General features: G+C 37.5%; 1 protein-coding gene across 1 annotated transcript in view; it reads left to right on the top strand.

The window, feature by feature from the left end:
* Positions 1-22,974, top strand: part of YES1 (YES proto-oncogene 1, Src family tyrosine kinase) — a 53,880-nt gene extending 30,906 nt beyond the window's left edge. The window contains exons 2-12 of the mRNA XM_021386041.1: positions 6,842-7,114; positions 11,675-11,774; positions 12,502-12,600; positions 15,465-15,568; positions 15,956-16,105; positions 16,308-16,463; positions 16,754-16,933; positions 18,668-18,744; positions 19,061-19,214; positions 19,769-19,900; positions 20,686-22,974. Of these exons, the coding sequence (XP_021241716.1) occupies positions 6,850-7,114; positions 11,675-11,774; positions 12,502-12,600; positions 15,465-15,568; positions 15,956-16,105; positions 16,308-16,463; positions 16,754-16,933; positions 18,668-18,744; positions 19,061-19,214; positions 19,769-19,900; positions 20,686-20,894 (1,626 nt within the window). The 5' untranslated portion in view covers positions 6,842-6,849 and the 3' untranslated portion in view covers positions 20,895-22,974. The remainder of the gene's footprint in view (positions 1-6,841; positions 7,115-11,674; positions 11,775-12,501; positions 12,601-15,464; positions 15,569-15,955; positions 16,106-16,307; positions 16,464-16,753; positions 16,934-18,667; positions 18,745-19,060; positions 19,215-19,768; positions 19,901-20,685) is intronic.

Raw genomic sequence — 23,192 nt, forward strand, 5'->3', positions numbered from 1 at the left:
TACTGCGAGCTTTTATCTTTTCCCTCCGGCTGGAAAATGGTAACAAAGGAGCAAAGTGCCATGGGGACTGTAGTAGTCCTTCTCTTCTGAGAACTAGGTATGTCCACTACATGATGTTATGATGTGGAATACCAATAACCGAAAATCACAAAACCATGACACCCAGTCAAGCCTCAGAGGAAACACATTTCTATCATTTTTTTTGTCTTCCATGACAAATGTGTTAAGAAATCCTGGAAGGATGTGAAAGATTGAAGAATCTTATTCTTTCTTATGTAGTTCCTGTTTATGCTAAATTTCCTGGTAGTGCTTTGAGATCTGTTATTCCTTCAGAGTGCAGCTGTAATGATCTTGTCAGCTTGGTCCTCCAATAGAAGGATCAGTCACAATCATTAAATAAGTGTAAATTTTTGAATCTGTTTTCTGTGAAAAGCAGGAGTTAGAACAGAAAGATGTAGTACTTGCAACACCTTTTAGCTCTCTGAAATTTTTAGTTATAAAAGCAATTTTGTACTCATTGTTTTTTTCTCTGTGCAGCGTCCTCTGTTGCTATATTAGTTCTGCTGGCTGTAGTTTGTTCTGCTGGAGTTTGTTCTGCTTCTATGAAATCCAGCGTATTACCACAGGAGCCCCAGAATGTTTTGTTTATAAATATGTATTTACAATCACCATGGAAAGCAGGATTTGATCTGTAGAAACATTAGAATAAAAAATTCAAATTGTAATGTGTTATGAGGAGTAGCTGAAGGAGCTGGGATTGTTCAGTCTGGAGAAGAGGAGGCTCAGGGGAGACCTCATCGCTCTCTATAACTACCTGAAGGGAGGTTGTAGTGAGCTGGGGGTCGGCCTCTTCTCTTTTATAACTAGTGATAGGATCAGTGGGAATGGCCTCAAGTTGCAGCAGGGGAGATTTAGACTGGACATTAGGAAATACTACTTTTCTGAAAGAGTGGTCAGGCGCTGGAATGGGCTGCCCAGGGAGGTGGTTGAGTCACTGTCCCTGGAGGTGTTCAAGAAACATTTAGATGTAGGGTTGACAGACATGGTTTAGTGGGGTTATTGGTAGTAGGTGGATGGTTGGACTGGATGACCTTGTAGGTCTTTTCCAACCTAGCTAATTCTGTGATTCTATAATGGTGATAAAGGAAAATATTTCTTTAAACATATTTTAGTGTGTGAGCAGCCTAAGGTCTCATAGTTATTTTTCTGGGTAGAATTACGCTTAGAAGCACGGCAAACATTGAAATTCAAATTACCTAAGTCCTTGCTTCAGTGTCTTTTTTTATACTTCTTCCTTTATCTTCACTTTTTGCTTCTTATTAGATCATTAATTACAAGGTCATGTCAGTTGCACTTTAAATGCATAATCATACAGACTCTCTAAGGTCTCGTTATGCTAATGTTATTGCTAATTATAAAACTGAATCCAATGGAACATCATTTTTTTTAAATGTCATAGGTTGTGAAATAAGGAAATGTTGCAAGTTATGACAGCTCATACAAGATAAACTATCACATGAGAAGAAGTATGTAATTTGAGAATGAAAATTGTACACACTGTGCAAAGAACACAGAGTTTAGGTCATTCTTTAGTGCATTTTCCTTTACCAACATGGTGAATTGCTTTGTATTTAAAAAAAAAAATCAACATGTTTTCATACCAAAGCATCTTTTTAAAGAAGAAAGGAATTAGCTGGATATAGTAGTATTGACCAGAAGCTTTTTTTCTGGTTATCTTCATTTCTTTCAGTCTATGTCGTTTCTAATTAATGAGTTTTAGATACTACCATCTGAAACCACCTGTCTGGTGAATACCCTGCATTGTTTGCCTGGTGTACAAAAAGCCTGCGTAGGTTGAATGTCTCCAGTGACATACGGAATCAGCTCTGCACTTGTTTAAGCAAATAGTCAGCTGTTAGCTAATGGATCCATTAGTGAACTTTCTACAGAATATCTTGTAGTCGTTATTGCATGAAATTTTAATTACTTCAAATCAGAGCTATTTGAAATGTAAGAGGACCTTTTTCTGCAAAACATTTTTCATATTTCAGTACTGAAGGTGCTTCTTTTATCTGTAGAAACTTTGTTGTTAGCACTGAGAAATAAAGTGGCAGTGGAAATATTCAGGTTTTTTGGTATTTTTATTAACAGCTTGTGAATCTCAAGTTCTTTTTCAGATTATATAGCGTAGGGTGGGTTGTTTGTTTCTTTGTTTAAGGCATAAAGATATTTGCAGCCTTGCTTTATTCTTCTAGAAAGAGATTTTACTTGTGTTTAGTACCTGATTTAGTCTAGAAAGAACAACTCCCTAGAGCATCTTTTCCTTTGTGGCACATTAGAACCTCTCTGTGCAGCTGCTTTACACTGTGGTGAAATCTCTAGAGGATATCTGAGGAAGTAAGAGATGGATCTTAACAAAAGAGAGAAGTCAGAACACCTTCAGTTAGCCCCCAAGAGGAAAATTGTTTGTTTTGTTGTTGCTGTTTTCCTTGTGGAGTTTTTGTTATTAAATCAGTGACAACAAGTGAAAGAAACATGAGGCTCTCCCAGCATTTGGTCATCAGGGTTTCTGAGCCCAACCTCTGCTCCTAAGACTCCTGATTCCAGTGGGTAGAATATGGGAGAGTGGGAATAAAACACAGTTCTGAGGCGTATCAGGCTGCTGTGCCAGAATGCTAGCTGTTGCGTTGTCTATTATCCATGTGATGTTCCTTCATGCCATTAAGAGACCTTCCTTGAAGTACTCTGAGAAACGTAATATCACGAGGAAACAATGAATAAGTAACTTCCATATCTATCAACTTTAAAGAGCAAAGACAGTTGACAAAGGAGCAGATTGCCTCACGGTACCAACCTTTCTGGAGGGGATGGACCAGGCTGCACGCACCCTAAGGGAACAGTATCTTAAGATTCTATGTCTCTTGAGGGAAAGCTCACTTTTCTTGGGCTGGTAAGTCATCCTTCTGAAATGAAAGCAGGAAAAAAAAAAAACCAGAGACCTTCGAAGCCATACTTTTGGATGTATTGAACAATGTTTTCCTTGCGATCTAGCACTCTGCTCTAAAACTGAGTTGGAAGAATAAGAAGGCAGCACTGATTCTTGTAGCTGTGTTTGACAGAGGGCTTCTTAAGGTGCCTGTGTCATTGTCAGAGGTGTTTGTTGAGTGCTGAACCACAATGAACTTTTGCTCTATGTATGACTTCTCCAAATATCATAAATCAAAATAGATGTCCCTAAGCACTCGTTTGATGACGGTTACTTTCTTGAGTGTGCTTACTGTTCTTTTGATTTTTGTGGGCATCCTGCTAACCTTCATCCATCCTTCCAGTAATCATTTTAGCTTCTTCCTCTTGAAAACATTCTATCTAGAAAGCAGGAAAAGACATTGTAGTTTTACTCCATGCCATTCAGAATGTGGCTTCCTGATAGTCCTCCAGCAAGCCAACTCCTAACCAACCCACCAAGCACTCTGGCACACTAATCAGAGCCAATAGGAAAGTATTTCTTTGCAAGGAAGAATAAGCTACCAAAGTTATTGTGTGATCTGCAGTGATTTAAATAATGGGAATAGATCTGTGGATTCTGAATGACTTACTTTGGTCAGCACTTCTTTCAGTAGGTGGACTGACTTCTGCAAAGCCAACAAGAACATGTCATCTTTATGTCTGTTTATACAAAGAGTATGGTGCTTTGGAAAGATCCATGAATGTTACAGCAGAAAGTTTTTCTTTAATGTTTTGTTGCTGATCAGACAAAGAGTAATGAAAATAGTTGTAAGTTATTTCAGTTATGAAAATTTTTAATAACAAATGCAGTACCGCAGTAACCAAATCCAGTGTCGCTACCAGCTGCTTAGGATTTTTTCCTTGATCCAGTAATATATTGCTGGAGTAAACAGTAATAAGTCACGGGTTGTTTTCTTTTCCTTCCCATAGTGTGCGGAGTCATTTTTCTCTTCCCTACTACTCACCTTTATGTCATCTTCTCTGTCTTTCCTACTCTTAAATTCAAACACAGTATTTATAGGAATTTTCCACCTGTGTTTTTGACTTCCAAAAGCTAAGTGTTTTGCTTCAGCAATTTTGTTTTGTGGGTATGTAATTATCAAAGTAGAAGAATGTTTGAATTTTGTCTGCCTATTTCTGAATGTCTGTCTCCTTGAAGAGCTGATTGAATCTCTGCTGTTAATCTCTTTAACCCCAGAAAGAAGATTACCTTAACAGTGAAATAGCTGGGGAGGGGAGAAGCAAGGGAAAGGGAGGCAAACTGTATTTCTCTAGAATGAACTCAGGTCTTCAGTAAGGACTTTTTCCTGCATTGAAGTTCACCAATGGAAACTTTTGCTGCTATTCACATACAGGTGATATTAGTTATAATTGTGTCATCAATTGTGGCATTGTCAGTTACCATGGGACTGGTAAAATTGCTTCTGCCTTGTTGTTTGGTTTTTTTTAATCTTGAAGTCTTATCAGTCTGTTACAAGTTAACCGAATACCAGAAATGAAAGAGGAAAAGTATTTGTGATGAAAATGTATGAATGTTCTTACTTTTTCCTTCTAATCTACTTATTAACATAAGTACTTCTGGATCACTCATGATGGTTAATTTTTAACCAAAGGTAGGGAATCAGTACTGTTAGCAAACATATTTTCACAAAGGTTTTTGGACTTGTATTCACTGTTTGTAAGAAAACTGACTGCAGTTGTTTAAAGAGAGTCAAAGAAATAGGCCTCAAAGTAAGGCAAGAGTTAAAAAGCAGCCAAGTGGCCAGAAAGCTGTGCTTCAAATTACAGCATCTGTTTTGCAGTGGAAAAGGATGTGTTTTGTGTGTTTGATCCACTTGCATTGTCAATCAATAACTAGCAGTTTTACTATAGACTATAAGGCTTCTTCTCCCAGGTAACAGTGACAGGACAAAAGGCTGTGGCCTGAAGTTGCACCATGGAATTTTTAGGTTGGATATTACAAAAAATTTCTTCTCCAAAAGACTGGGGAGGCTTTGACATAGTCTGCCCAGAGGGGTGGTGGAGTCACTGTCCCTGGAGGCGTACAAGAATTGTGAGGATGTGGCACTGAGGGCCATGGGTTAGTGGGTGACATTGGTGGTGATGGGTTGATGGTTGGACTGGATGATCTTAGAGGTATTTTCCAACCTTAATGATTCTGTGTAGACAGGATGCATTCTTCACATGTATATTTGAGTCCTATTGATTGTGATGAGTTGTTGATGGAATAAGTTGGCAATAATAATATCAGAAGTAGTAAAAAACTGAATAAGGTGTGCTTTTGTGGTGATTTATTATTCTGTTTAAAACTCTGAGATGAGTTTTGTAGAAATGCAGTTACTTGATTTTGTTACTTCTTGTATCTGCACCAGTAATTGTCTGTAGTGCATTATCGTACTAGGGACTGAAATGGCAAGTGAATATTCTTAATTTTGAATATTGTATGGTACATCAATAGCTATGGATGTTCTTCTTTCCAGGATCTCTGATTCAAGGCTCTTGAGGAAATTATAGCATCTTTAATATTGTAATTGTTAAGCAGAGGAAATTAGAAAACTTTCAGATTGAAAAACTAAGTTTTCTCTTTGTGGCTATATTAAAGCAGTATTCATTTAGTGAGATTTAATTTGTTCTAGATTTCTATATTAAATAGTAAACAAGATAAGAGAGAACTGAAAGGAAAAAAAAATGATGTTCAATGGGAAACAGTTTTTCTAACCCTTAGTTAAAGAATCCTGGAGCTGCTGTTGCAATTGTTGAAATAAATACTTTTAGTATGGAGATGTTGAAGTTAAAGTAGGTTTTTTGGGTGCTTTTTGATGCTTACTTTCCCCCTAAGAACTTAGGAATTTTCATGTCAGACTAGTGTTACATGTAACACGGACTCTTCTTCTTGTTCTGATTTGTTTCCCAGCTGGAGCAAGCTAGAAAATGCCTGCTATCAGTTGTCACCACTTGATAAGTGACAGGTGGTGACTTCTTAAGATGTGGTAGCTTTAATTGCTTGTGACTGTCTCCTCTCTGGTGGCTGTCAGCAGGTAAGAGGTGTCCCTGCAGTTAACAGCTCATGGTTTGCCTGTAATGGAAATTTGTGGCCGTCTTGGGCTGTCAGGGCTATAAGTTGTCACCGTTCGGGGTGCAGTTCACTTTCTAACCTACTGGATGTTGTAATGACTATTGTAAACATTCTTCTAATTCTCCTTCAACTGTGGAACTTAATCCTGTCCTGCAGCAATGATTATTACGGGTTCATTTGTGAATTGCATTAGGGGAGCTGGAAATGGATGGAAGCTTCCCTACGTCTGTCTTTAAAGACATCCATAGTTGTAATGCCACCTACAGCGCAGGTCCTTATTGCTTAAAAAAGCAAGCAGGGATGCTCCGCTTATTGCCTTTATATCATGACTTACATGGCTCTGTGCTTGTCACCTCTGTTCAAAATTCCTGGTCTTTCCCAACTTCTCTGATGGAGAAGTTTTCAGTGTCTTTTCCTCCACTGTTCCCCAGCTGTCTGGTTTTTGCTTGTTTGTTTGTTTGTTACCATGTCCGGCAAGGAGATGGGATGAAAGAATAATCCAGATGCATTGTCTGTGTGTGTTGTGGTGGGAAAAAATAATGTTGTCCTCTCTAGTCTGGGAATAGCTTAGATCTTATTCCAGAAACCATTTTCACTGGAATTTGTAAACTGTACACAGTAGCAATTGGTGGCGGTTTTTATTACCTTTTATACAGTAGTTAATCAGCATTTTCAGCAACTCTGGGAGGGAGTTGTCTGTGTTAACTATCAAAAGATGAAGCATCCAGATGAACTCATTTTTTCCTCTCATTTTCACAGAAGCAACCATGGGGTGCATTAAAAGCAAAGAAGATAAAGGTCCAGCCATGAAATACAGGACGGATAACACTCCAGAACCTGTTAGTTCCCACGTCAGCCATTACGGGTCAGACTCCAGCCAAGCAACACAGTCACCGGCAATAAAGGGATCAGCAGTTAATTTCAACAGTCATTCCATGACTCCTTTTGGAGGGCCCTCAGGAATGACACCCTTTGGAGGAGCATCGTCTTCATTTTCAGCTGTGCCAAGTCCATATCCCAGTACTTTAACAGGTGAATATTACATAAAATTCTTCTTGTATTATTCATTTGTAAGCTTCACAGTCATGTTCAGAAATAAGAAATAAGAAAATGAAAAGAATACTACTACCCCTTGCCACACAGAAGTGAAAATTTAAAATAAATTGCCTTTTGGGACTTTCTGATTTTCGGTATCTTTCCTGCAGATATAATAATTCAGCCCATACCCACCAGTGAATGGAGCTTGGAGGCTTTTTTTTTTGGCTTTTGTGTTTGTAGGACCATAGCACAGAGGTGTTAGACATGTTAGAGGTGGTAATGGGAATAGATAATAAAATTGTTAGAATTCTAAGTTCTTGAAGGGATGCACACGGAATAATGGCTGTACACCTTTGGAGAAAGAGGCAAAATGAAAAGCATTTCAAATTTAGGAAACTCATACTTTGATTTAAACTGATTTTCAAATCTTTTGATCAGCTGAGAGTTATTTGCATTAAGGCAGTGTGGAATCTGTTCATTTACGAAGATAATCAGGATATTCAGTATGTGCTGTGTACTTTAATATGTGAACAGGATGTGTTAAAAGAGCAGAATTTTCTCTCTTGATGGTCACATTAAAGGCTAAGTTGAAAAAAGTAGAATTTACAAGATGCTGAGACTGTCTTGGCTGATGTATAGTCTCTGTAGGTACAGCATTTTAAATCAGTATACATATTTGATGTTATAAATGTGCTTTTCTATAAAAATCTTAAAACATAAAAAAGCATTGTTCTTGTGCACGTGGCTAATTTCAGTAGTGCACTTAGTTTTGCTGGATGTTTTTGAGAGGAAACTGTAATTTTCTTTTATTCGGGGGGGCAGAAGAGAGAAAAGCCTTACACAGGCACTCCACCAAATATTTTAAATAATTCCGTATCAGTCTCCTAGTTTTCCCACAAAACTCTAGTGTTAGCACAATTACACTGCTTAAATGTTTACTTCACTACAGTGGCATTTAAAAGCTTTTAAACACAAGAAATTTGAGGTCTATAAGAAACTGCTGTGGCCTTGACATTAAGAAATTCAAAAAAACAAATACGAACTGTCAGGTACTGATTACCTCATGCTCCCTTTTTGGAAATTCAGTAAAAAACAAATAGTGAAAATGAGTATCTATCCCATCCCAAAGTTTTTAACCCCATCTGAAACCCAGTGTTGGATGAACACATGGAGAAGTGATGGCAGCCTTTCTTTTTATTCACTAGCTCTACCAAGTAAAGTTTCATATGCTTACAGAAATCTTCATCTCCTCCAAGAAACCTCTGTGTTTTGCCTCTTGTTAGATCAGGTGCTTTGTTCACATGGGAATCTCCTGCAGAACGTGCAGGCACTCCTGGGTATTACCAGACATCAGGAATGCAGCCCCCCCAGCTACCATAAATCCTTTTGTGCCAAGACCAGGAGGGCTAATCTCTTGCCTGTCCCTGTTCATCCTAGTCATTAAGCATGTTGTGTCTTGGCTCAGAGTCAATAGGAGAGATTTCTCATGAAAAGATAGGTCTTGAGCCTCACCGGTGCAGATTTGGGCAGGCTGACTTGGGTGAATCATTTTATGGTCAGGTAAAAAGATAGTGCTTATATAATTATTCCTCCTTGCTTTGTAAAGCCAGAAAGCCGTTCATTCTCACACACTTTTCGCTGTCTCTTTAAATAAAAGTACACCAACATTTGTTCAGTAAATCCATTTCTGATTTTCAGATCGGTGAGAATTGTGTGGATTTTTTGAGCGGATTGAATGACAAATTTCATCTGACTGTAACCTTTCAGCATTTGTCACAAATAAAGCACTGAGTCAGGATCTGAGGCCCTTTGTTTTGCAGGAGAGAAAAAGAGATGGGCTTGTCAAATATGTCGCAAGTGTCCATAGTACTTACCCAGTCCGTTAGTGATGCGTTACAAAAGGACGATACCATTGTCATCATAGCCTGTAGTGAGGCTGAAAAAGGGTTGGACCATCTTTATTCCTCTAGGGCAGAATTGGAAAAGAAATCTGAGTTAAATCCACTCTGCTCCTGTACTATACATTCTCGTCATCAGACCTTAGAAATTCACAGAATATTACTGAAATTGAAAACAGAAAAATTGACTTATTTGAAGCTGTGTTTACACTAGTGCTCTCCAGTCCTCGTACTGAACAACAGAGGGAAGTCTTCTCTCCAAAGCCAAAGTTCTAGATTAGAGAATGAGAATTCTGCCCTAATGAGGGGAATCCCCTTCAAGGAGAAGTGTTTCGACCCCAGGTAGCTTTAACAACTATATTGGTGATTCACAAAGAAAACATCTACGAGAGATTTCAAAAATCATTTGAGTTGTATCTCATTGCTTAAAATATTCTGTGCTGATGCTGTTCACCTGAAGCATTTTATTATTTTGTGCCGCAGAATAAATAACACTTCTGGGTGAAAATAAAGAGTTTCTATGGTACCTGAAGTATTGAAATCAAAACTTTGCAAGGATTGAATGTTAGCTTTATCAATTACTTCTTTAAAAATAATGAAGAAGGCACAAACACTGATAATTAATGATAGTTCTCTTTTTTCATGACCTACATCTGAATGCTTTGTTTCTTTACTCTGATTAGCGCTACGCTATCAAGTGAAATGGATATTTCTCTTGTTTCTATATTAGTATCTTTCCAGACATTGTACAATTTGTTTTGAAGTTTTTGGAGTCTCCCAGTAGTTTCATAAAGATTTATAAGCATTTGTAATATTGTGACTTGGGAGTATTGTGGAAGATTTCTGTGGGGATGTTTTATTTCCTTAACATTCGGTTTCTGATTGTGTGAAAATTATATGTATTGCCACAGTTTTCTTTCTCTGTGTAACAGTTTATCATCAAAATAATGCAGTAGTATAACAATGCAAGCAAAAATTGGAAGCTCTCTGTTCTTTTTCAACTTAGATTAGGTACTGTTAACTTCTAGGAGATGTTCTAACTAATTTTCAGTTTGTAAATCGTATTTCAGTGTAAACTTTCACTTACTCTGCCATCTTACATTTTTTTGTTCTGATTTTCCTAGAGGAACTGCAGGTTCATTTCTATTTATGACCTACTGGTGCAGTGTAAGCACAGGAATCTCTATATCAAACAAAAATACTGAAGTGAAAGTATCCATAGTAGAATAATACTAGGTAGTGGCAATACTCATCATGTACTGTATTCCTCCTTTCTGATTGCCATCACATTAGTTGCAGCATCTAAGGTTAGACACAGCATGTTCCTGGAGGTGGTCTTATCTGTATGTCCTGGTACATATGTATGCGTGTTAGAAATGTAATGTTGCACTTTCACAAATTAATTATTTTATTACTTGGGTTATCATTATGCTTCCTGAATGCCCACTGCACTCTGAAATAGCATTTTTCATTCGCTTATTTTATCCCAGTCTTATTAAGTAACCAGCTCTTTCAAGCATAGAAAATGTGTTTCTACAGTAAGTGAAGGAGCCTGCCTGCCCCTACACACTTGTGTGTTGTCTGTGGGTCACACTCAGCGCCCTGAGCAGGGGCAGTGGAGCAGGGGAAGCAAATTCCTTAGGGCTAGTGGAGCGCAGCTGCTTGTCCTGTGAAATACGAGGGCTGCTCTGAAAGTAATGCCTCCTTTTTTATGATGTTGGCCAGCAGTGTCAGAGGCAGATGTTGGTGGTATGGCAGTAGAGGCTGAACCAACCTGCCAATATTCTGTTACATGTTGTTGCTGTGTGACAGATGGCAGCAGAGGGGCAGTCTGACAGAATGGCTTCTGACGTGGAAGTGTGTTTGAAGCAAAGGTGTGTCACTGAATTCCTCTGTGTGGAAAAAATGACATTCATTGATACTTGCTGAGCATTTATGGAGACCAGCCAGCTTCTGTGAGCACAGTGAGGCGGTGGGTGGTGCGTTTCAGCAGTGACAACAGCAACATGAAAGACGAGCCATGTTTGGGATGGCCATGCAGATTTTTGTGAGCGCGGCATGCAGGCTTTTTTTCTTCACTGGCATAAAGGCATAGCTAATGATGGCGACTGTTGAAAAACAGTGTTTTGTAGCTGAGAATTTGCCCAATCAAATAGTGTTACGCTCTTTGTATCTGTTGTCATTTCCGTAGAAATAAATAGGAGGCATTACCTTCAGAGCAACCTACAGATCTTAGTTATTATTCCATGGAAGAATGCACTGATGGATCTTCCTCAGCAAAAGTAGGCGTTAGTGATTTCTTTATTGCATTTCTTGAAAAGAAGCTAACTTAATGAAGAAGCTGTTTTTTTCTAATGTTGATGTGTTTTGCAAACGTCTCTCTATAAGTGCTCTAATTGTTAATGTACTTCTAATGACGTATCTAAATACCTTCTTTGCTGTGGAAATAATATACTTTTTAGCGCTATTTGCTTATAGGCTTTCCTTAATTTTAAGGAATGAGCTGATTATTGATCCAGCTGACAAAATGAGATGGAACCTGAAGCCTCCAGGTGCTTCCAAATTAAAACTGATGTGTTGTTCTCACAGAGCAGTCCTCAAGTCAAGTGTTGCAGCATTAATGCTAAATCTTTTTGTCTTTATTTTCTTTTTCAAGGTGGTGTTACTGTATTTGTGGCCTTATACGATTATGAAGCTAGAACTACAGATGACCTTTCTTTTAAGAAAGGTGAACGGTTCCAGATAATAAACAACACGTAAGTGTTCTTGTTCACAGACTTCTCTAGAGTGCTGTCGGGAATAAATAGATCCTCAGCACTTCTTGAAATCTACGTGTCATATTTCAGTAAAGAGTAGATGGAATTTTTTTTGTGAATGAGAGACTCATCACATGTGAGGACTGAAACAGTGATACTGGTTAGATGATGCTTTTGGGCTGAGGTCATGTTTGGGTGCAGATGTCGAGCTGCAGTGGCTGGGGAATCCCAAAGCTGCCTCCTCTCCTGCTGCTAGGGGTGCATCCTTTCATGCCCTTCTGTGGTGAAGCACAGAGAGGGGGGAAAGCACATTGTATCAGTCTCTGCGTGTTATGGGTTTCTACATCCAACAAGGAAGGATGGCAGTGGCAGGAGCTGAGCACTCTGCCTGCAGGAAAGGACTTCTGGCCGTTGCAGTGCTTCTCTCTGGCCTCCATCATAAACCCATGCTGGGATGGCTAAGTAGTAGTTTGATGTTCTGGTTTAATTGCAGAATTAAATTTTTAATTTAATTTTACATTAAGCAAAAAATTCTTTAAAACAAAAATTCCACTAAGAGGCAAGGCACTCATGTTCTTCACAGTGAAAAGAAAAATATATTCAGCTGCAGCGCAAATTATAGTAGTTGTCTTCTCAAGTAAAATAAGATTTTAGGCGAAGATGCTTCAGCAGTTCGGGAATGATGTATTGTTCATGTGTGGAAGAGGTCACTGATCTTACCTTGCAGGGAAGGCGACTGGTGGGAAGCAAGATCCATTGCTACGGGAAAAACAGGCTACATCCCAAGCAATTACGTAGCTCCTGCAGACTCCATTCAAGCGGAAGAGTAAGACATTGCATCCTGTCAATCTGTTCTTATTATCCATTCTGCATTTAGTGCCCTGTAATAACATTCACTTCAGTTACTGCACGTAACATTTAAGGGTGAAGTAAGATTATACCACTAATTAAAGGATAGGAATGCTACGTGGGTGTTGTCTAAGGTATAATTGTTAGTAGATGTGAGGTGGATGCTTCTGCGAATGTTTTATGCTTGCTTGCTACGTGTAGTTAAAGGAGAAAGATTGGAACAGTGCAATAATGAAGATGAGAACTGGGAGACGTGCTCTATATTTCATAAAGAGCAAAAATGCATGGTCTTTAATTAAGAGTTCACACATCCTTGACTCTAGGATTGTATCTGTATTTTTATTTGTTAAACCCTAAGTCAAAATCAGCTGTATCTCTGGTAGTGCCCAATGTCACATTATTAAAAAAAAAAAAAAAAAGAATTCGTGTTGACAGCTGTTGCTAATCTATTAATCTGTAACAACATCCTGTTGACAAAATTGCTAGGGACGTCAAGAAGAACTATAAATTGGGAAAACTGCATTACTGTGGGTACCAATAAATCCTACATTTATTTACAAACAAAGACCCCCAAGAGCTTACAGAATTGAAGTTATTTTAGGTATAATGAGTTGGGGTATAACTTTCAGGTGATGCTTGTTTCAAGGGATTAATTGTGTTTATTGTACTAGCAATATAAAGCCCCACAGCTCTTGATGTGATACACAGGCATGGTTCTGCCAATAAGCAATTCCCTGATACATTATCTGGGCACTTCTGTGTTTCCTAATGCACTTCTGGGAAAACTGCCCAATTTCCAGGATGTTTCCTGAATTTCAAGCTGAGAATATGGCATGTTGCTGCTGCTCTCACCTGGCTCTTTGCTATTTAAAAGTGATTGTATCAAAGGCTTGCTGTTATTTGTTATATATAATGCTGGCCCTTGCGTTTCAGCTGCTTTTATAATTGAGGTTTATATATATATATATATATATATATATATATATATATAGTTGTTATTATCTTGAACTATGCCATAAAACATATCATCATTTTGGCTGCAGTGGTGGTAAAATGGAAGTGATAGCCCTTTGCAAACTAAGAATGCAGTGCTTCTGCACAGAGAGTATTGCTGCTAAGGACAGACGGAGTAGAGTGGTTGGGATTTGTCATAGTTTTATGTCACAGCTGGAGATGAGAGTGAGGGGCAAAGAGCAAGGAAGCTTTTTTAAGCTGACACTATTTTAAAGAACCAATGCTAATTTTATTTAATATTGCCACACTATGTGAAATACAGTTCATTTGCTTTAGAACTCATTTGGTAGCCCTTCGCTTTGATTGTATTTATAGATTTTGTTGTAATTGCAGCTAGAGTTACAAATGCAAAAGCAATATACAGCCCTAAGTTACTAGGATTTTTGTTAAGTGGTCTTTCCTAAGCCTGAAGACATTTATATCGCAAGCTGCTTGAGATAGGATCCATATTATCCTTGTGGCTTTTGAATGCTGCTGTAGTAAAAGTGTAAAAAGCTCATAAAGGAACAAGTTAATCCTGCTATTATTTTATTTTATAAAATAACACTTTACAGTGTAATTTATAAATTGGCAGTCTTGGGAAGAGGCATTTTCATGTGAAGTAATTACTGTGGTTCGGGTTTGCTTCATTAAGATATGAGTTACATCCAAGTTGTTTCAGGTGTATATATACTCTCATGATCAATTCTAAATTTGCTGGTTTACTTAAACAGTCAAACTGAAAACACAATAAAATGTAAAAATAAGTTTAAAATCCCTAAGTGATCGCACAGGCCATTCTGATCACGTGTCAGCAAAATGATCCCTTCTTACCTATGTTTTTGCCGACTTCCAACACTCATAATGCCAGATTTGCTTGATGTTACAACAGCCCCAAATTAAAATGTTGCAAATTTACACTTTACATCATTTTATGACTTCCAAGGCACGCAATCAAAATGTATTTAGAAAATAAGTGTTATTGCAAAGTCTGGGACATTAAAATTATCTATGCAGCCTGTTGGTCAGCACTTTGGGAGTGCAGAAGAAATTCCCTTGCTGAAAGAAGTTAGGCAAGAAAAACAGCAGGTGTGTTAAAACATCTGTGTATTTTTCAATATTAGAATGACACAACAAAGATGGAGAAAAGTACATAACTACCACAGGAGTGTTTCTACATGAAGTTCAGAAAAAGGTGCTTCCTCTGAGGTGCATGGCAGAAGGATGAGATGCAGCCTGAGGACAGGCAGCCTAGCAGAGTCATAGGGCCTGGACACTGTGCATGATCCGTCCTTTAGTGTTTTCAAGGGGACTGGACAACACCCAACACCCAGGTCTGATCTCACAGCTGCCCTGCCTGCAGCGACCGGAGACCCGTCCAGTCTGAATGAACCTGTGATCCCCTGATATTGCCACACACCTCCTCTGTACTAAGTACTGTTCTTTAACATATGGCTGAAATTTCTTAAGGCATTTTGGGCTGCTGCAGTGTTATGAGAATTCTACCAACAGTATTTCATTGTCATCTGGTATAGCTTACCTATGAACTTCTATACCACGAGGAGTTACTTCCAGTGATGAATGCTGTTGATGCCTGTTGTTGAATCATACAAAATATTTGCAAACAGAAGCCTTTCACAAGTATTTTGCAAATAATAGAAATTAGTCATGTAGAAATAGGTCATATTAATCTTCTGATTATATGAATGTCATTATTTTTATTGATCTGTAACTACTTTGTGATATTAGCAGTCTGGTCAGTGCTTGAGATTTCCAGATCTTCTATTTATATGACTATCAAAGCATTGGAAGCTTTTATTTAGATGCATTTACTTTGACTTCTTCTAGGTGGTATTTTGGTAAAATGGGCAGGAAAGATGCAGAAAGACTACTTTTAAATCCTGGGAACCAGCGTGGTATTTTCTTAGTAAGAGAGAGTGAAACCACTAAAGGTATGCATATCGTTGTCTGTCTCTTCTTCTTCCACGCCCACCTCTGCAAAAGTGAGCAGGATGGCCATTTTTATATCACATTATACACACGCATGTGCACACACATATGCATATAACAACAGTGGGAAGATGTGTTACATATGCTGTGTGGAGGTGAGGTGCTGGCACAGGTGCCCAGAGAAGCTGTGGGTGCCCCATCCCTGGAGGCGCTCAAGGCCAGGTTGGATGGGGCCCTGGGCAGCTGAGCTGGTGGGGGGCAGCCCTGCCCACAGCAGGGGGTGGGACTGGGTGGGATTTAAGGTCCCTTCCAAACCAAGCCATTCTATGGTTCTGTGATTCTGTGCTTTTAAATTTTTGGTGAAGCAGCATGTATGACTTGTTTTCTAGGTGCTTACTCCCTTTCCATACGTGACTGGGATGAGGTCAGAGGTGATAATGTGAAACACTACAAAATCAGAAAACTTGACAATGGTGGATACTATATCACAACCAGAGCACAATTTGAATCTCTACAGAAGTTGGTGAAGCACTACAGAGGTAAGCCTAAATACTAGCTTGTGAATATGAAGAGGAAGAAAAACTTCATGTGTAGCCTGTTTTTCAAATTAACTATTCTAAACTTTCTTTTTAATTTTGACAAACAGTAAATGCAGTAGTTCTTTTATCAACGTTAGGGTGTTACTTTTGCTGTAGCGTTACCATTGTTAATCTCTGAAGCTTATTTTTTCCATTTTTGTAGAACATGCTGATGGACTGTGTCATAAGCTAACAACTGTATGTCCCACTGTGAAACCACAAACACAGGGACTAGCAAAAGATGCCTGGGAAATTCCTAGAGAGTCTTTGAGGCTGGAAGTTAAGTTGGGCCAAGGATGTTTTGGAGAAGTATGGATGGGTAAGAGCTTAGTGTGATACCTTTCAGTTATCTCTGTGAATGTTTCAATAGAATTTTAAGTAAATCAGTTTCTGAACCTTAAAAATAATCTCATGAATAATTGAAGGCAAAAAAATACATATTATATTTAGCCAAGTAAAGTTAAAAATAATGTTCAATATAGTTAATAATTTAAGATTATTCTGTTACCTAACAGAACAGAAGGAAAAAAAAACCCACACCGTTTTAGCAGAAAATCCCAGGTTTCCCAGGTTTTGTAGTGGAGAATAATATTTTATTTGCTTCTCTAGGAACCTGGAATGGAACCACAAAAGTTGCAATCAAGACACTTAAACCTGGTACAATGATGCCCGAAGCTTTCCTTCAGGAGGCTCAGATCATGAAGAAATTACGGCACGACAAGCTTGTTCCACTGTATGCCGTTGTTTCTGAGGAACCAATCTACATAGTCACTGAATTCATGACAAAAGGTGTGTGACAGAATGGTCCAAAGATAGCACATTTAGAAGATTATTTAAGATCCCAGCAACAAATGAAATGTTTAATTAATGTTAGGTTTAAACTAGCTGAAGTATAAATGATAATTCTGATTAAATTAAAATGAGCAACGGTTGACCTACTTGAAGCAGTTCTGATTTAGATCATGGGTGGAGACATGATTTTTTTGCACATCTGTGTCAGCCTTGCTAATCTTCCAAGTACATGGTTGATTTTTTTTTTCCCCTTTATTTTTAGTGAGCATTGCCTCATACATTTAAGTATGTATCCCAGCTACACATGTAAGTGTAGCTGGGAGTACCATTACAACCAGTATGCTTGCCTTGTAGATAGGTCGTGCTCATGACCACAGAATCAGTTGCTTTGTGGTATTTTTTTTCTTTGTTTATTCATTTTGATTTTCTATAATATTTTTTTTAAGGTTGGCTTTTTAAAATAGCAGAATCCAGCCCTTGCACCTCCTTGATTTCAGTCCTTCACCCTTCTTCCCTTGCTCTTTTTCCCCTCCCCCTGCTCCTGATACGGAGATTTAGAGATTTAGGCTGAGTGTGTATATAAACATTATAAGCATATTGGTATTAAGAAGAAGCAGGTTCTCAAATCAATTCTTCCAGTTCTTGAAAATTGCCTATTTCTCTTCACCTGAGATATATCTTGCTATTCTGGTAGGAAATAGGAAAAATGCCAAAACCCAAGAGAGTGACTCCTTGCATTCATTATTCCACCACAAATATGTTGCGTGGGTTATTTTTTTCCATGTTTGAATGGATTTTGTTTTAATGTTTTATAAGCTTTAAAACATAAAGAAAAATAGAAAATCTAAAATGTTACTTCTGTGTTGTTATTCCTAAATAACAGTAGCCAATCTCTTTGGCTACTCAATCTCAATCTCTTGAGCAACCATGCAAAATCAGTTTTCATCATTCAGAAATCAGGTTTTGGAAAAACAGTCAGGATAAACAATTGCTTTCTAGGGACGTTACAAAAGCAGAACTAAAGAACTGGTGAAGTAATTGCATGTTTCTTTAGATTATACATTTGAAATTGCAGTGAAAGCTTCTGTTGTCAGAGATGAGATTTTACCATACTCATGAAAATTATTGTCTTGAAACAAGCACAAGTCGTTGGTATTCATTTCAAATGTAGCTAATGTAATTTTCTGGACACCATTCTAATAGAAATGGGAGAAGATAACGCATAGTAAAGAATGGAAAGTACTTTTGTTGTCTCCTGTAAGGAAGAACAAGCAGCAAAATAATAGTGACAGTTTCAGAATCATTTCTCTAGTATAGAATTGGAACTGGAATTGGAATTTAACTAAATCGAAATTTAAATAAGAGGGTGAATTTTTTTTCTGTTGTTCATTTAATTATAAATTGTGGGGAAAACAATCCGACCAGGATACCAGGAATATCAGGCAAAATCCTCAGACATATAATTATCAAATGGCAATTTGCTTTACTAGTGTTCAGTAATCTTAATTACTAAAACGAAAACCAAACTGCTTGGCTAAAACTTGCACAGTCAACTAGAGACATACTCATTGAGTTGTGTTCTGGAAAATGAAGGCTTTTCAAACTCAGGTATTAATGCTGAATGCATTAATCGTAATGTCTGGGGAGAAAAAAAACCTCGTGTTCATGTTTTCAGGTCAGATAACGTGTGCTTTTCTGTAGGTTTTCACCAAATTTTGTCATCTTTTACAGGCAGCTTACTAGACTTCCTAAAAGAAGGAGAAGGGAAGTACTTAAAACTCCCACAGCTGGTGGACATGGCTGCTCAGGTACTTTGTATAAGACAAGAAAACTGTGTTTTGTATTTAGAGAGGAGACTTAAAGCCATATCAGATATCAACTAAGTATAAATATAGAATGCTCTGGCAATTGTGTGCTGTTCTTTCTTAGATCTTCTGTTTTAACCTCATAATTTGTCAAAAAGAAATCACCAAAGTTACAAATGAGATAATGGAGAGCCAGACAGGCGCTTACCAGTGCAGCAAGCACAGTGAGAATGAAACTAAAATAAAAGGATATAGCTTAATGCTTGGGATAAATGTACACAGTCATGAAAAGTAATTTTAATAAAACTTTATTTTTAAGATTGCTGATGGCATGGCTTACATTGAAAGAATGAACTACATCCACAGGGATCTCCGGGCAGCCAACATTCTTGTAGGAGACAATCTTGTGTGTAAAATAGCAGACTTTGGTCTAGCAAGGTTAATAGAGGACAATGAGTACACTGCAAGGCAAGGTAAGACTGATTCATTTACTGAATAAGTAAGTTCAGTTACCTTAAAATTATTTAGAACTATTACATTTAGCAGAACGTCAGTATGTTCTGTCTGCGTGAATAAGGATTACGTGTGCTTTTGCAGCTATTTTTGGATGTCATTCTGCCTAAGTGCAGGTTTTTGTGAACTTTTTATTGCTTAAGACTATTTGTTGGGTTCTTCAAAAAACAAATTATCTTTTTCAGATAAAAACTTACTACAGTTTGAAGAGAACTGCAGTTGCAGAGCTTTCAGAGCAACTTCATTGCTTTCTGAAAATCACCCCACATTTTGAAACACATTTGTGAATCTCAGAGCTCTTAACTGCTTCCAAAAATTATAGGTGGTAGTTACTGCTCTGGTTTGATTTCCCATTTGAAATACTAAAATACTTAACCTCTTGGAATTTGGCCAACAAAGCAAACTGTAAAAAATACTTTGAGTGCAGTATTCTTATATTTAAAATTTTTTTAAGTGTAAGCAAATGATGCACGAAGAAGGGGAAGTCAGATATCTGTATTTTTAATGTTTGCAGGAGCTAAATTTCCAATTAAATGGACCGCTCCAGAGGCAGCATTGTATGGTCGGTTTACAATCAAGTCAGATGTGTGGTCATTTGGAATTTTACTGACAGAGCTGGTAACAAAGGGGAGAGTGCCATATCCAGGTAAGAGGAAAATTTAGTCGATTTGTCTTGTCTTTGTGGTGTTCTGTGCTTCTGAAGTTACCTTTTCTTACTTCCATCCAGAGCCCACAGTAGATAAGCAGAGACAAAAACCTAGTCACGCTTCACTGTTCCTTTGTTCCCAAAGCTACTTGTTTTGTTTACAGATTAACTAGTATGTGATTTTTAAAGTATTTTATGATAGGATTTGTAAATGTGACTGATAGTTCTTTTCAGAGTAGTGGGTGTTCTTTTGTTTTCCTATCTATCTGTTCCTGAAAATTCCACTTTATACATTGTCCCAGTAAGCATTATAGAGTGAAGCTACCAGGCCAGTTTTTAAAACTAAATGTACATAACATGTTCTACCGGATATTTTGCTGTGAGTAGAATTGTAAGGCAGTCCTGCTAGGCATATAAAGCCTTTTTTTTGGCCTCATTTCAATTTAAGTGGTCCTTGAACTGAACCCAAGGGAGGAGGCGGAAGGTATTTGTGCTTGAGTCTTCTTTTTGAAAGAACAGGCCCAAGACATTGGTAAATGTTCTATGAAAAAGCATAGAAGTAGTTATAAAAATGGAAAAGAACCAAGGAGTGGGGAATTATCAGTACAATGAAATAATTTTTAGAAAATGTATTTAATCCAAGATTTAAAAAAATTCATTCTTTATATAGTGCTGATACGATAGATTCACATGCACATCATGAACAATATTGCGGTAGAGAAAGCCCTGAAAAACTTTCTGTCCTTTGCATGTCATTCAAAGCTAACATGCTTTCCTTTTATTAGGAATGGTGAATCGGGAAGTTCTGGAACAAGTAGAACGTGGATATAGGATGCCTTGCCCACAAGGCTGCCCAGAATCTCTCCATGAGTTAATGAAACTGTGTTGGAAGAAGGACCCTGATGAGAGACCAACATTTGAATATATACAGTCTTTCCTGGAGGACTACTTTACTGCTACAGAACCACAGTACCAGCCTGGGGACAATTTATAAGCCAACAGTCTATATAACATGCACAAATCTGCCAAATGTAAAAGACTTGCAAAGAATTCCTGACGTCTGTAAGGAATCAAAGGAAAGAAAATCTTCGCTACTTTGCATGCTCTTAATGGCAAACTGGAATTTCATAATACAGTTGCACAAAACCACTTTTCAAGTGTTATAATCTAATTTACCAATGACATGTCTTTATTTTATTTCCTATTTCCCAACTTATTTCAGGGTCCAAAGGAAGCTTACTGAAAATGTGAGGTAGTAAAATGAGTGTTGGTGTGAACGGTAGCAGAAAAAAAACAGTGTTTCATATCCTTGACTTGTCCAACATTTAATCATCTTACTAAAGAGGGAATTGTCTGGAATTACAGTGATCTTGAGGGAGGAAATTTTAATGCAGAAGATTTTTGTGGGACCAAGCAATTCCATTCCAGTTCTATAAAACTTCTTGTGTCCAAAATTACATGCCCCCCCAGATATGGTACAACCGTATTTGATACATAGTCTTGATCTTTAAGCTTCCTCTTGCGTGGACTGAATTAGGGTAGGCAGGTCAAAAGAGAAATTGGAACGGTGAGTGACAAACTTGATCTGAATGGTACACCTCAGTAGTGAAATTAGAGAGCATAACGCACTGTGTTAATACTTGTATTAATTATAACTGGAAAGTAGCATGAGAGGTTTTTCTTTTTTTTTCTGCGTAGCTAATTAAGAATAATGAAGGTAACTAGAAAATGAGGTAATATTTTATAAAATTATGTGGTAAAGTATGATGATATTTGAACTTGAAACTATGTGATACAATTGGGGGAGGAAATCCTTGAATAATTTTAAGTTCCAATCCTACAGTGAGCTCTTAAGTGGGAAGACTACCTGAACAAAGCTCACCATGAGAGCAAGGCTGGAGCTGGTAAATGGGCGCTTCTTAGTCCTTTTGCAGAGACAGATTTGGTACTGTTGTATGTGGCTCATATGTGTTAGTAAGGGTGGGTGCCACAAATGTTAGTTGTCACTAGTTCAGGGATTCGATTGCACTTTTGCTTTTCTTGACTATTAAGACACCCTAGACACAGTTGCTCTTCCCTCTTATGCCCTTGCTACAGAATTATTTAACTAAAACAAAAGAAAATGTGAAAACTTTAAAAACTAAAGGGAGAAGATATATTTAATATTGTCCGAATATAGTGACATTGAAATTTGCTGGCAATCGGCCCAGCTCACACTACATCCCAATTTATTTTCCTTGGCTACTGACATATCAAGCAATAACATCATGTCTTTTATTCAACAATTTGCATGACGTTTTTGAATTTCTGATCGAGCTTATATACTTTAATTTTGAAACACTAAACTCTTACGTAGCTGTCGGGTTTGAATTTATATTAGCATTGTAAAGCTATCCAACAAATGATTTTCAGAAAAGTTGGTTCTGGTACTAAACCTACCATTTTTCATGAGTTTATACTCCGTTGAATCCAGCTACCAAACGGATCTTTGTAAGAACAGTGCCATCGTTTTCCGTCATCATCACTCATCACCTATCCATCTGTGGTTATCAGATTTTAAAAGGGCTTTATGTAAGAAAAACAAACAAACAAAAATAAAAAAACCACAAAAACCAACAAAAATTAAAAAAAAAAATACGATGCAATTTTAATTTTTCTAAGTATTTTAAAATAAATAACACAATCATGTGAGTTTATGTATTAATACAGCTATAACTAAAAATGCCAAAAATGACACTGGCATTGTTTGGATTTTAATTACAGAATGGAACAGTTCATTGTAATAACACTTGTATAGTAAAGGAATAAAACACTAACTTAATGAACGTGTTCATTGTAAATGGTTGTGTATTATAAGACTTCTCCAAAAGAGTTTGTATGTTTATGAAAATTTATTTGTTTCACCTGAAGATCTTGATGATGTGGTTCTTACCCTAACAGAATTTAAAATTCACATTCACACTTTTTATATAAATAGTAATAAGTTTAATTATGTAACTAAGTATTTTTATAAAGTATGGCATTGTTGAACTGTTTTGCAGAATTGGTTCAAAATAAATTTCTCCTTGATTGCATCTGCTTATTTGGGAGGGGAGGAGACGTGGAGGGGGGAACAAAAGCAGAGTGGCCTTCATATCGAGGGGAAAATGAGTGGAATAAAAGGGGAGTCTGAACTTCGAAGCTGTAGCTGTCTTGTTGACTTTGGGGTGTATTTTTATCCACTGTAAACTGTTTTAGTGTACTTTAAAGACGCTGACTTCATGATGTGTTATAAACTATTGGTGTCAAATGG

The sequence above is a fragment of the Numida meleagris genome, chromosome 2 (genome assembly GCF_002078875.1).
Source record: "Numida meleagris isolate 19003 breed g44 Domestic line chromosome 2, NumMel1.0, whole genome shotgun sequence".
Taxonomy (NCBI): domain Eukaryota; kingdom Metazoa; phylum Chordata; class Aves; order Galliformes; family Numididae; genus Numida; species Numida meleagris.